Source organism: Trachypithecus francoisi, unplaced genomic scaffold (assembly GCF_009764315.1).
Source record: "Trachypithecus francoisi isolate TF-2019V2 unplaced genomic scaffold, Tfra_2.0 Lachesis_group21, whole genome shotgun sequence".
Classification (NCBI taxonomy): Eukaryota; Metazoa; Chordata; class Mammalia; order Primates; family Cercopithecidae; genus Trachypithecus; species Trachypithecus francoisi.
The window spans coordinates 17,071,458-17,085,782 of record NW_022681467.1 but is presented as its reverse complement, the minus strand read 5'-3'; the positions used below and the strand labels follow the sequence as shown (position 1 = coordinate 17,085,782).

The 14,325-nt window shown below is 40.6% G+C and overlaps 1 protein-coding gene across 1 annotated transcript in view; it reads right to left on the bottom strand.

The window, feature by feature from the left end:
- PAK5 (p21 (RAC1) activated kinase 5) overlaps positions 1 to 14,325 on the bottom strand; it is a 319,035-nt gene that overhangs the window by 13,283 nt on the left and 291,427 nt on the right. The window contains 2 exon segments of the mRNA XM_033185622.1: positions 7,135 to 7,261; positions 13,024 to 13,157. Coding sequence (XP_033041513.1) covers positions 7,135 to 7,261; positions 13,024 to 13,157 — 261 coding nt within the window.

Sequence of the window (14,325 nt, the reverse complement as noted above, 5' to 3'; positions counted from 1 at the left end):
GAGTTTATAAAGGTATCATTTATACTTCGCAATAATGTAGTTGAACTTTGATAGACAATGTTCAAATTATTCAAGCCAACTAAATTTAACGCATTGAATTAAAATAGATATTTTTGAAAAGAATCTAGCCAGTAGGACTCTGTGAAGAAGTCTGGGTTAGTTTTAGGAAACATAGAAACTATAATTGTGGGGTGTGTGTGTGTGTGTGTATTTCCAAAACTAGAGTGTGAGTAAATTTGCAACCCCAATACACAGAGAGTAGAGGAGGAACAAACGTTCCAATCAATTTTGTTTGCCTATAAATTTAAGAAACCGGAATGGTTACAGAGGTGAATGTATCAGCATTTTGCTATTGGCAGTTTTAAATTTCAATATCTCTAGTGTGGGTTTCTCTTTGCTGACTTAAAAAATATCCAAACCCCTCAAAATCTGGCATCCTAATAACCATCTCCCTGACAAAATGTGAGATGAGCAATTGAAACTCGACACTTGAAAGTGAGGCCTGTTCTTCTGCTGTAGGAGTATAAGTGCTTTTGCATGATTCTTTACTCATCCAAGTACATAAAAGGGACAATTTTCTAAAAGAACATAATTGCACACAACATTTGTCCAAATAAATCTGCAAGTAGATAATGAGAACTCAAGTAATGAGTATAATAAAGCACTGTAGGCAGATCTTAAAAGCAAATCACATAGATGCTAAGCTGAGCCTTACTTTGGGTAGAATTGTGCAACTGGGCTGCTTAGGAAACCACCTTCATCTCACTAATGCAGTTAGGCTAAGGAACTACCGCTAGTATGTTGTCCGCCCCCTAAAAGGAGAAAATGTAGCTTGTTACACAAGGACCACACAAGGAACTTTAGTTGAGAGCTCAGACAAAGCTGTTATTTAAATGTGAGATTCTATCCATCTCTCATGTGTCCTGGCCAGGAGTCAGGGTCCCCACAAAAGAATGGTGGAGGGTTGGGAGGGAGGGTGGGCAAAAGAGAGTCTATCCACAGGGCAGCTACAGGTTTAAAGACAGAATGTAAAAACCCTTGCTCTGTAATTGCATGCACTCTAAAGAATTCTGTGTCTGCTCTAGGGTCTTGGCTAATGCAAAAGAGGGCTGCTTGTGTGCCTGGTTTCTGGGTGCTTCCTTATGAGGCAATGGCACTCAATGTACAACGTGTGTAGCATCAGCCTCACCTGAGAGCCTGTTAGAATGCAGCTTCCTGGGTACAACGTAGCCTGAGTGAACCAGAATCTCTGGGGGTGGGGCCCAGGAATCTGTTTCTTGCCAAGCTTTCCAGCAGGTTCTGATGCTCAGTAAAGTTTGAGAACTTTATGGAAAAAGCAGATAACAGTGGCCAGAAAATGTCTTCAGGCATAAAGATGCAGATGGTGGTATTTGGAGGTGAAGCTAATGATCGCTGAAATAGGAAGTTCCAGGAAGATCTGGGCGGGGTACCAACGTCATTTGCTATGGTACAACTCACCCTCCTTATACCACTTCCCTTATCACCGCGTGTGAATCCAGGCACAGTGTTGCCAGACCCTTTGATTTTTCAAGGAAGACAGGAATCTGAAATTTTATATGACATATTCCAAGTTTTGATTTGTGGCAATCAATTTATAGTAAAAAGAAAAAGAGATCATAAAGACCACTTGTGTGTGTCTCTTTTCCATAAACTTATTGGACTTAGTAGGTCATGGGTTTGCATTCCGGCCAATGAATCTGTCGAAAGTCAGTCACTCACTGCTTACTGGCCCCTAAGTAATTCATTTATCAAATGTTGGCCCTAGGCCAAGGAAAGGTCATGATGATTCTACACAACACTTAATTACAAGAGCAGAAGAAATGCCTTCTGACTTAGCATCTACCTTGTACCTGGTATACTTCTGAAGGTTTTACACAAATTACATTATTAATTCCTAAGCCACTCTATGAAATATATTTATTTTCCTCTTTCAAATCCCAAACACCACATTCTCCCTTCTTAACACAAATTAGTGACTCGTTAGATATTATTTATGTCATAGATAATAATTGAATGATTTACTTTTACTTGATAGAAGATAATTTGTCTAGTCTTTCGAGAGGACAGAAAGTATTCATTCTTTTAAACCCAAGCAATTCTCAGTCATTTTTCCTAACTTTTAAAAATTTTTAAAAATTTTTAATTTTTTTTTTGGAGACAGGGTTCACTTTGTCACTCAGGCTGGAGTGCAGTGGAATGATCTTTTGGCTCACTGCAGCCTCAAACTCTAGGGCCCAAGGAATCCTCCTGCCTCAGCCTCCAAAGTAGCTAGGACTACAGATAAGTGCCACCACATCCAGCTAGTTTTTTAGTTTTCTTGTAGAGATGAGATGGGACTTCAATATGTTTCCCAGGTTGGTCTTGAACTCCTGGGCTCAAGCATTCCTCTTGTCTTAGCCTCCCAAAGTGCTGGGATTACAGATGTGAGCCACCACGCCCAGCCAACTTTTTTAATTTTTAAATAATGATAAATCCACAGGAAGTGGCAATGTGCACCCATCTCTCCCTAGCATTAGCATCTTACATGGCTACCGTACAATATCAACACCAATAAATTGATTAGGTACAATTTATAGAACTTATTCAAATTTCATCAGTTACAAATGAACTCATTGTGTGTGTAGTGTATATAAGTATACTCAGAAATTTTATCACGTGTTGCCAACTAGTCAACTAACCAAGAGGAGGCTAGTTACCTGAAGAGTTATTATGGTGGGCAACTAGAACTTGATCTTGCTGAGAAAGTCTGGGAGACTGTGTAGAACAGTGCAAAAGTCATTGTGGTTTTTGCCATTAAAAGTAATGACAATTGCTTTTGCACCAACCTACTATAAATCAATATACCCAACTGTACCATCAGCATAGGACTCCCTGTTGCTATTCTTTATAGACACATTCCCACAACCCTGAATCCCTGCCAACCATTCATCTGCTGTGCATTTCTAGAATTATGTTATTTCATGAATACATATATATATATATGGAATCTTATAGCGTGTTTCCTTTTGAGATTGGTGTTTTCTCACTCAATATAATTTCCCTGAGGTTCATCCAAGTTCTTGTGTGTATCAATTGTTTGTTTTTATTGTTGAGTGGTATTCCATGATATATTAATACTGTTTGTTTAACCGTTTGCCCTTTGAAGGACATTTAGGTAGTTTCCACTTTGGAGCTAATACAAAGAAAACTGTTATAAATATTTGTGTACACGTTTCTGTGGGAAAATAAGTTTCCATTTCTCTGGATAAATGCCTCAGAGTGCAAGTGCTGGTTGTATGGTAAGTTCATTTTTAATTTTGAAAAAGAAATGCCAAAGTATTTTCCTGAGTGGCTGTGCCATTTAAAATTCCTATGAGCAGTGTATGAATGAGTGTTGTTATCACTATTTTTCATTTTGTCATTCTTATATGTGTGCAGTGATAGCTCATTGTAGTTTTAATTTGCATTTCTCAAAGGCTAATGATGTTGAACATCTCCAAACCCAATTAAAGAGAACCCAATAAATCTTGTGTGGCAGACAGTATTTTCCAAAATTGCCAACAATAATTTTGCCCATCCCATGAGCTCTTCTTACAATATGACTTAATTTTTCTCACACTGAGGAGGACTCTATACTCCTCCTCGCTGAATCTGGAAGGGCTTGTGACCATGGTGAAAGTGATGCCATATGATTCTGAGGCTAGGTTATAGAAATGTCATGCACTTCCACCTCGTTTTCTTGGGACACACTCTTGGAACCCACTGCCATGCCATGAGGAGGCTCAAGCCACATGGGGAGGCCACGTTGTAAGTGTTCTGGTAACAGCTCCCACTGGCCTGCCTGGACTGACTACCTGACATGTGAGTGAGGATAACTTCCAGATGACTCTGGCCCCAGGCATAACCACAAGTCAGAGCAGCACTGTTTTCCTGAGTTTAGCCAACTCTTGGATCTATAAGAGACAATGCTAAAGTGACTGTTGACTTAAGACTCTAAATGTTGAGATGCTTTGTTATAATAGCAATAGATAATTGAAAAAGTCTTCTCTACTATATAAAGTTGTACACTAATAGACTAGCATAAAAACGTACTTGCAGCCTTTTCTTGGCGTAGCCATACTCCATTTCTGCTCTCTTTTAAAAGAAAAGTTTCCTTTTCCTACAGACACTGGAGAAACCACTGGACTCAATATGATGCACTGTTCTGAACATGAATGGGTAAACTCTGGACAAAATGGCCAAGAGGCACAAGATCCACTCAACATGCTGTTGCTTCCTCTGTCTGGAATGCTCCTGTTTCTGGCAGCCACAGGATCTAGTCCCCCATGTGTCTGCTGTAATGCCACCACATCAGAGGGATCTTCTGATCAGCCTCCATAAAAGAGCCCCGCCACTCCCATCACTCCCCATTCTCCTTACTATGCCTAAATTAATCTTAGGACACTTAGTACTTATCAACCCTTGTTTGGTGGGGATTTTGTTTGTTTATTTATCTATTTGTTTATTATCACATTCCCAGCCCACAAATAAGCTTACTAGAGGAAGTGGTTTTGCTTTGTTCATCCCTAAGATTTAGAACTGTCTGTTACACGTAGTAGACATTCAGCAAATATTCAGTAAATGAATGAGGGAACAAACCAATAAGGACTAAAAGCACCTACAATGTGTCTATTTATGTGAGCTCTTTGCTGGAGGTGTTCGAGACAAAGGTGCAGGAGGTGTTCGAGACAAAGGTTCTGCTCTTGAGAATGACAACTGAATGATTTAAGAATCTTGCACATTGACGGGAGGGGAGATCTTTAAGTAAGTTGATTAAACAATGACTTCGTATCTTACTCGCATTTTGGTACTGGATATGTTCTTACAGCAAGGAAGCCTGTAACATAAATTTCTAGAAACAAGGAAAGAAAGTCTGGCTTGAAATTGCTCTGGTAGACCAGTTTAATGCTTTGCAAATTGCATTCTGACACCGTGGAGCCTTGCGTAGGAGCTTTCCTGAGTCTGGCCAGGGAGGATTCTTGATCTTTTCTCATAGTTGCCCCACTCATATGGGAGACTGAGAAAAAATGCATACACAGTCTTCTCCCTATATCCACATCCCTGTGCAATGTGACTTTGCATCTTCTCCTATCAAGAGGGAGAGTCTATATCCCCGCCCCTTGAGTCTGGTCTTGGATATTCAGTAAATATAATATAAGCAGAGGATTTAAAAGGGCCTACACATCAGGGTTTCCCTTTTTTGGTGCCCTTGGGAACTTTGCCACAGGTACCATTTGAATAAGTCGAGGTGACTCTGGGAGATGAGTGATACTTGGCCCTGTTACCTCCACTGTCCCTGCTGAGAGCCAGCTGACTGCCAAGCAAATGAGTAAGGCCGTCACCATAGGCTGATCACAATGCAAGAGAGAGCTCAGCTGATGTCACATGATGCAGAGATGAGCTGGTGCAGAGACGAGTCATCCCAGTAGAGTCAGCCCAAATGGTGGCTTACAGATTTGTGAGCAAATAAATAGTGATTGTTTTAAGTCACTTTGAGTGGATGTAGCAAAACCTGAATTATACATGCTACTGTACCCTTCTTTCTTAAGAGAAGCACTGCAATGGTTAGAGCAATGCAAAAAGCAAGTCTTAAAACTCCCCATTAAATACAATCCCAAGTTTGCAAATTGTATATACAGGTACATGGAAATATGGGAAAAATAGGTAATGGGATTAGGAGTGATCATTGTTTTATCCTCTATACTTTTCTTAGTTTACTAAATTTTCTACAATAATAGTTACAATCTTTTTAAAACAACAAGAAAGAAAACCCAAAGTGCTTAGTTAGTTTCTTCTGACTGCCCTCTGATCATTCCTGAGCAATTTCTGATGTGACATAAACATTTTCCATATGGCAGGGGTTGCTGGGTGTAAAAGAGAGGAACATCAAAGGAATGGTTGGCTCCATTCATGCCAAGGCCACTGCCTCCGGTGGGAGTTTCAGGGGACTCAAAAGAGCCTAATGGTATAGAGCTATGCTTTGAAACTCTTACATTTAACTAAGGCTTCCTTGGAATGTAAACTGGTTATTTCCTTGGCTGTTATATTCCATGCTCTCTGCCCTGGGGTGGCTGATGAGTTTCAGCAGAATCCCTTGTGCAGGTTGCGGTGATGTGAAATACAGAAATCTGGACCTTGAGGTATGCCAGTGTGATAAATATCTGCTGTTTGTCCTTCTGGATCCATTTTCCTCCCTCGTCTAAGCCTTAGGAAACTAACCTATATTGACTGCATTTTGGCTCCTAGCTGATTTCAGTCAACAGGGAGCATCAGTAGGAAACTAGAAGGAAGAAGAGTGAGGTTGGAGGATTTATTCTTTCAGCTCTCATCCTGCAGGTTCATCTTGGTTTGGCTTCTACCAAAGATCAGAGATCCAGCCAGGCAGCCCCGAAATCTACAGCAATCTCCATTTCCAGATTCTAGTAGTCAGGACCTCGCCTCACCGCTTCGGGCATGGAGTAGTAGGAGTAATGTTCCATTCTAAAGCACCATGGCACACTTACAGCTATGTAACCAACCTGCACATTCTGCACATGTATCCCGGAACTTAAAGTAAAATTTAAATAAATAAATAAAATAATTATATATATATATATATAAATAAAGTACTGCACTAATTCTCATACACTATTCCTTATGATTTTTCTATACCTGCCTACGCTTTTGTAAACTGTTCTTTATTACACCATCCTCAAATTACCCAAGTGGAGTTGATCATCTGTTACCTGCAGGGGCTCTGGAAGGTACTGTGGACACATGTATTCATGTGAATAGGCTGGATGCACCCCTAGAAGAGTCAGCTCTTCTCCTCCAACAAAAACGGATGTGGCAGAAAGGAAAAGAAATAGCCATAGTTTCCATTACTTCCTATACTCATTGTTAAGGAGGCAAATTATCCATCAAAGTCAGGCAATTCTGACTAACAAGGTGACACAGAGGAAGGGATGGTAATTTCTTTTTTGTAAACCTTCTGGGAAGAGAAGTGGGTGACTTGTGACTCAGAAAAATTAGAGTTATAAAAATTGTTTCTAAAAAATTATGCCCATGACAGAGTGACAAGAAAAACTATGAAGGGGCCAAGCATGAACATCTTACCCGGCCATCACTTGTCAGGAGGATGGAGTCACTTTTTATGTCCCTGTGAATCACTCCTTGGTTATGAAGGTAGGAGAGAGCTCTCAGAACTGACAGGCAGACAGTAGCTATCTGTTCTTCATTCATTCTGGAAAGGAAATAACATTTAAGGAACAAGACAGATTTAAGAACATCTTTGAAATGCTCAAGAGAGGCAGCTCCCTTGTGCTTTAGTGAAATAGTCCACGTGCTCCAACTCATATCTGAAAAATCTGCAGACAAGGGAAGGAAGTCTTTGGGATCTGACTCCCAGAACAAAGGCGCTTGGCACCGAGAATATGACAGGGACCAAATATGAGTGAAAGGAAAGAAATCACTATTTGTCAGCTTTTTGGTCATTCATGCAAATGCACTTCCAGGAACTTTATTTATTTATTTATTCATTTATCTATTTATTTATTCATTCTTTGAGATGGAGTCTCGCTCTGTCACCCAGGCTAGAGTGCAGTCTTCCTTTCTGACTTTCTTTTTTTTTTTTTGAGATGATGTCTTGCTCTGTAGCCCAGACTAGAGTGCAGTCGCACGATCTCAGCTCACTGCAACTTCTGCCTCCTGGGCCCAAGAGATTCTCCTGCCTCAGTCTCCCAAGTAGCTGGGATTACAGGTGCCTACCATCATGCCCGGCTAATTTTTGTATTTTTAGTAGATGAGGTTTTGTATTTTTAGAGATGTGGTTTCATCATGTTGGCCAGCCTGGTCTTGAACTACTCCTGACCTCAGGTGATCCGCCTGCCTTAGCCTCCCAAAGTGCTAGGATTACAGACAGGAGCCACCGTGCCAGGCCCCATGAACTCTTAACAGATAATTCCATAGGCATGAACAAGCCTCCAGGTCCCACAGAGACAACACATTGAATAGGTGGACGAAGGTTTCAGGTGTGGCTGTTAAATGATCATAAGCAAATCCTTTAACTTCCTTGGGCCTCATTTTCTTCATCTTAGAAATGGGGAGAGCTACAGTTTTCAAGGCTGAGCTCAGGCAGAGTGGTCTTTGTGTCTCTAATCCTCCCTCTGGGACCTACTCTACTTCCTATTCACCCTCTCTCTTCTTCCCCCAAGGAGCCAGAGGTTTTTGTCGCTTCAGGTCCCTTCTCTCAAAAGGAAATTGGACCTAGGAAGTTACTAATAACTAAGTGTGAATGGATAGTATCTTAATAAATGGACCATGGGAATGAGAAAGATATATGGCCTCCTATATCTCATCACTGCACTCCTGTGGAGAAAGTATTCCCTTCTCCACAGTTTTAGAGGGGGAGGGGGAGGTCAGGTAACTGCCCAAGGTTGCACAGCTAAGAAATGGCCAGGTCACTATTCAAACCCCACCTCTTTTTTAGTCCAGAACCCATGCTTTCCCACTTTCCCATTTTCCCACACTGCCCTCACCACTCGAATGAATGGGTTTTCCTAATGACTGAAATAGTTCAGCCACTGAGGAATCTAAGTGAGAATTATTTGGATGGCACAGGTTGTTCAGTGCCCTCAAAATGATTCATTTAGGCAGCTGCCTAATTCATCTATGTGCAAAACTTCTTCCCTATTCCATGTTAAATAATAAAAGTAAAAGAGGTCCTAAAGCAAACTATCATGCAAACAGAGGAGACTGCCAGGAGAGACAGAGGATATAAATGACCGGAGCCCAAATTTAAGGACAACCTTGTAAAACTCCAGTAACCCCAGGTAAATCTAAGGTCAGCAGAATAAGGAAATGAATGGCTTTGAATTTTCATTTCAGTCTAGTTGATGCTAGAAAATCCTGATGGGATTCAAAAGTAAGGTATAAAGAGGTAGCCAATTAGGAGAATATCAAAGGTATAAAGTTGATGAGTATGAAGAAACACACCATTCCCTTCAAGGAGGATTTGGCCAGGTGCAGTGGCTCATGCCTGCAATCCTAGCACTTTGGGAGGCTGAGGTGGGAGGACTGCCTGAGGTCAGGAGTTCAAGAGCAGCCTGGCCAACATGACGAAATCCTGTCTCTACTAAATATACAAAAAATTAGCTGGGCATGGTGGCCCGTGCTTGTAATCCCAGCTACTTGGGAGGTTGAAACATGAGAATTGCTTGAACCTGGGAGGTGGAGGTTGCAGTGAGCCGAGAGTGCGCCACTGCATTCCAGCATGGGCGATAGAGTGAGGCTCTGTTTCAAAAAAAAAAAAAAAAAAAGAGGATTCCACAGCACTAGTCTCATATGAAGGCAGATGAGAAGAAATGTTCTTGCCTGAAACAGAGGAAACTGACAACTTCTGTGTTCTGTGGTATGTTGGTCATTATCCTGAGTGGTTTTCACACGACCATTTTCACATGTGGAAAAACACATTCCTCAGAGGTTTAGAGTATCTGCAGCAGGGACAAGCTCACATATACCTTCAAATTAATTCAGAACCAAGAACCACCATCTTTAATAAAATTATTTTCTCTTGAATTCCATGAAATTTGAGTTACCTGAAGCAAGTATAAAGATTGTTTACAGGTCGACTATACCAAAAATTACTTGAATCTAACCCCTAGTCACTAACAGAAATATCCCATTTGACTGGAACATGTGACAAATACTTCTTAATCCAATGCCTTTGAAATTAACATGGCCAACTGGAGAATGGCTGGTGTATTTCTACTTCTATTTCTTTTGTATTGAAAAAAAGCTTGGCATGGAATAAAAATGCTTCAGTTCTAGAGTAACTTCAAATTCTAATCTTGGCTGTATCAGTTATTAAATGTGTGGTCTTGAGAAGGATACCTTTAAAAATGTTGAGATAGAGCCTTGCTCTGTTGTCCAGGCAGGAGTGTAATGGTGCAATCATAGCTCACTGCAGCCTTGAACTTCTGGGCTCAAGTGATCCTCCCGTCTTAGCCTCTTGAGTAGCTAGGACTACAGAGACATGCCACCACACCCAGCTAATTTTTAAAATTTTTTTATAGAGACAAGGGCTCGCGAAGTTGCTCAGGCTGGTCTCGAACTCCTGCCCTCAAGTGATCCTCCTGCCTTGGTCTCCCAAAATATTGAGATTACAGGCATCAGCCACTATGACTGGCCAAGAATATTTTTCCTCTTTGAGTTGTAGCTTCAACACCTGGCAGACAGGTACATCAACATCTGCCTCATAGAAATATGTGATGGTTACATGATAAATATATAAAGAGCTGGATGGTGCTTGGCACTTTCGTTTCCCTTCTGGAACCCTCTGTTTCCTGGAAGTTAGAAGGATCTTACTTAACAAGATGTTAGGTTAGTGCTAACACTTCAGTATGTATAAGAAACACCTGAGCATCCGGCTAGAGCATGGATTCTCATTTAGTTGGTCTGGGGTAGGACCTGAGATTCTGCTTTTCTAACAAGCTCCCAGGTCCTCAGACAGCACTTGGAGTTGCAAGGGGTTACATGTTTTATCAGCCCATCAATAAATCATTCATTAAAGCAGTTATTCAGTATCTACTATGAGAAACTCTCTGAATTATCAGTTTAAGATTTCAAATACCTGCCAGGCGCAGAGGTTTATGCCTGTAATCCCAGCACTTTGGAAGGCTGAGGTGGGTGGATCACGAGGTCAGGAAATCGAGACCATCCTGGTTAACACAGTGAAACCCGTCTCTACTAAAAATACAAAAAAATTAGCTGGGCGTGGTGGCAGGCGCCTGTAGTCCCAGCTACTCGGGAGGCTGAGGCAGGAGAGTGGCGTGAACCTGGGAGGCGGAGCTTGCAGTGAGCTGAGATCCGGCCACTGCACTCCAGCCTGGGCGACAGAGCAAGACTCCCTCTCAAAAAAAAAAAAAAAAGGTTTCAAATACCAAATATTCATGGTGTTCCTTGACACACAATTAATTTTTTGTCTCAGGAGTTAGTGGGTCTTTAAAAGGGAAATTAGTTGACAATCCTGGATGAGAAAATTAGAAAAGACAGTGGATTTTAGGGACATATTCTCTGGAGTGGTTTCAACCGATACAAAATAAGAATGGAAAGGAACCTTGACAAAGGTAGAGCTGGAGACCTGAGTGGCTATATGAAGCTCCGGAAGGCAAGAAATAAGCTTCTCCCCGAACATATTTTTATTTTTTGCTTTATATGCGAATCAGATTTGCCTTAGGCTTAGATCTTTCCAGTATATTTGTTTCTCCCAATTAAGATGATCTTACGTGTTTTTTTGTTGGGCATGTCTTATTGCTACACCAACAAGAGTCTGCCAGCTGAATTGTTGGTGATAAATGTTCAGTGTCTTCACTCACAACACTTTATTTTGAGACGGCCTACTCCAGACTGAGAACTGTAGAGTCACGAAACATCTCATTTTAGTGGAGAAAAAGCAGCATGTTCTATCCCTCACAGAGTTTCCCGGTACTTTCTTGTTATCTTGCTTTCCACCTATTATATACCTGGATCCACTTTTGATTCAGGCGCCATTTCAATAACAGCAGCCAACACTCAATACCTCTTCCTCATGACAACCCTTTCTTAACCTTTCGGCATTTTATTTACCATCAAAACCAAAGTTAAAGTTTCCCAAATGTAACATGCTATTTTGTATGTCTATTCCACAGAACCTTGCTTCTCCAAGTATGGTCCATGAACCAGCAGTGTTGCCATTGCCTGGAAGTTTGCCATAAATGCAGAGTCTTACACCCCTCTCTATTGAGTCAGGATATGCCTTTTGATAAGATCCACAGTGATTTATGTGGACACCAAAATTGAAGAGGCACTGTCCTAGCACATATTCTTTCCTCTGTCTTCAATGCCCTTTTCCTCCTACTTGCCTTCTTAGTAAACTCATATTCATCTCTCAAAATCCATCTCAGATGCCACCTTATATTAAATAGGAATATTTCTTGACTCTTTCTGATAGAGACATTTAGGTATCCTTCTATGCTATATATATATAAATATACACACACATGTATATATACATATATATGAGAAATACATTGTAATACCTGTGCAGAATTAGGAAGAGAGATATATATATACACACACACACACATATATATGTATATACACACACATATATATGTGCATATATACATATATACACATACATATATATGTATGCATATATACATACGTGTGTGTGTATATATGTGTGTGTATATATATGCATATATATACATATATATGTATTTCTCATCAATATACATCAATAGAGGTCAATATACATCAATATAGATCAATATACATCAAAATACATCAATATAGGTATTATAATGCATTTCTCATCAGTGATGTCCCTGAGGGGATATATCTGAGGCATATACATTTGTATCTTCTGCATCTCTAGCACTTACAAAAGAGCCTGACACATAAAAGGTGCTCAATATATACTTAATGAAATGGCTGGAACTGGCACATTGGGGAGGTGCTGAAGCAATAGGCTGGTAATTAACCATTGTTACTTGCAAGAATATTTTAAAACAGAATTGAAGAATTTCTGTGTGCCATGTCGATTCATTATTTTGATACAAAACTTCAAGTGATCCTCTCCCTGTCCCTTCCTTCCCCTGGTATCCTTGGTGGTCTTAGCACGCAGCAATGGTAGGGTAACTCGGAAGAATGAAATTCAGCTTTAAATCTATATAGCGACAGGAAATTCTATTATTTGTTACTGAAGCTTCATTCTTAGCAGGTTGTTTATTTTAAATCAATGGGTATTAATGCCCTTCTGAAGGCAGGGAGAACGTTAACTGAATGAATGAACTATACATGCCTGATAGCATAAGGGGCCCTCTAGGGAATGTGGGGGAAAGGGTAGTCATATTCCCTGACTCCAAAGTGCCCACAATTTATGAAGAGTTCGTCGTCAATGAGGCTTTATCCTGGAGAAGAATAAGAAGCACCTCGAATTATCTGGATAATAAAGAAGCTTACCTGGTGTGAGTCACAATGTCTGTCAAGGCACCACCTTCTAGAAACTCCATGACCACCCAGAGCTCATCGCCAACAAGGTAGCTGTTGTACATGTCAACCACATTGTCATGGTGGTAATCCCGCATGATCACGACCTGGGGGAATGGGAAAGATACTTTTGACTTGTGAAGATGAAGTTGCTTTTTGTTCTCTTGTGGCCACACCTACAACTGTAAGTAAACTGATTGAGAGGTACTGACTGTGGGGAAGTTTATTCAGAAATCTATTATAGACAAAAAGCATCAAGGGTAACTAGTAGAAATAAAAGGAATCAAGGTAGCAAATTTGAGAGAAAATGGCAGGTCACCCTGACATTGGAGAGACACAGAGAGAGAAATGAAAACAAGTAGAACTAAAGCAAGATTTGCATTCACAAGAGGGAGTCTGGTTGACCGTCTGTGGGGATATGATCAGCCATCCCTAAGGATCTCCTTTAGAATGCACTGTTCATAGTCCTCTGCTGGTTATCCTAGCAAAGGGTCACCAACTTTTAGTAATTGAGGGAACGAGTCCCACAGGTGAATGAAGTAAACTATCTATTAGAACTGGAGCCACACAAGACCAACTTAATTTCTCCTTAGAATAAGATACCGGTTGAACCTGAGAGGTATTTGGGCTGAATTCAAAGAATATATATTGAAGATAAAAATAAATACGACATAGATATTAAAAAGGCTAAGGAGCCTGCTTGCTGGAGAGAGCTTCCAGAAATTGCTGCCCTGTGGCTGTTTCCACTCGAGTTTTCAGAGTTAGTGTTAAATAATAAATTACAGAATTGTTCATCTACATCATATTGCTCTGTGCGTTCTGGCATTATGGTTTGGAAAATAAATTCCAGAAATCAGGAATGGTGGACTGGGAAGATGCTGAAGCCCAGTCACCTGGAATTCTCTGTGAGATTTGGAGCATGTGTAAGAAATAAGCACCTATGGGAGCTGGAGATGTGTGGAGGCCACTGGGGGCTTCACATGAGCCTCCATGAAAAACAGAGTTTGAAATTGCAGCTGAGTGCATTTGTACAGTGCCTGTTTATAGACCAAACACCTTCTTACTTCTCAGAGAATGGGAGTGCTTACAACAGAAAGACGAAGAGGTCAAGCAGCCACAGATTGTTCTGGGAGTTAGAAGATGTGGATTGTACATGCTTTCCTGGAGACTGACATCTAACACTGATATCCTGACTTGATATCTTTAGGACTTAGATCTTTCATCCACAAAAACTTTCCCCTCAGTGCTCTCATAAAATTACTGAAAGAATATTAC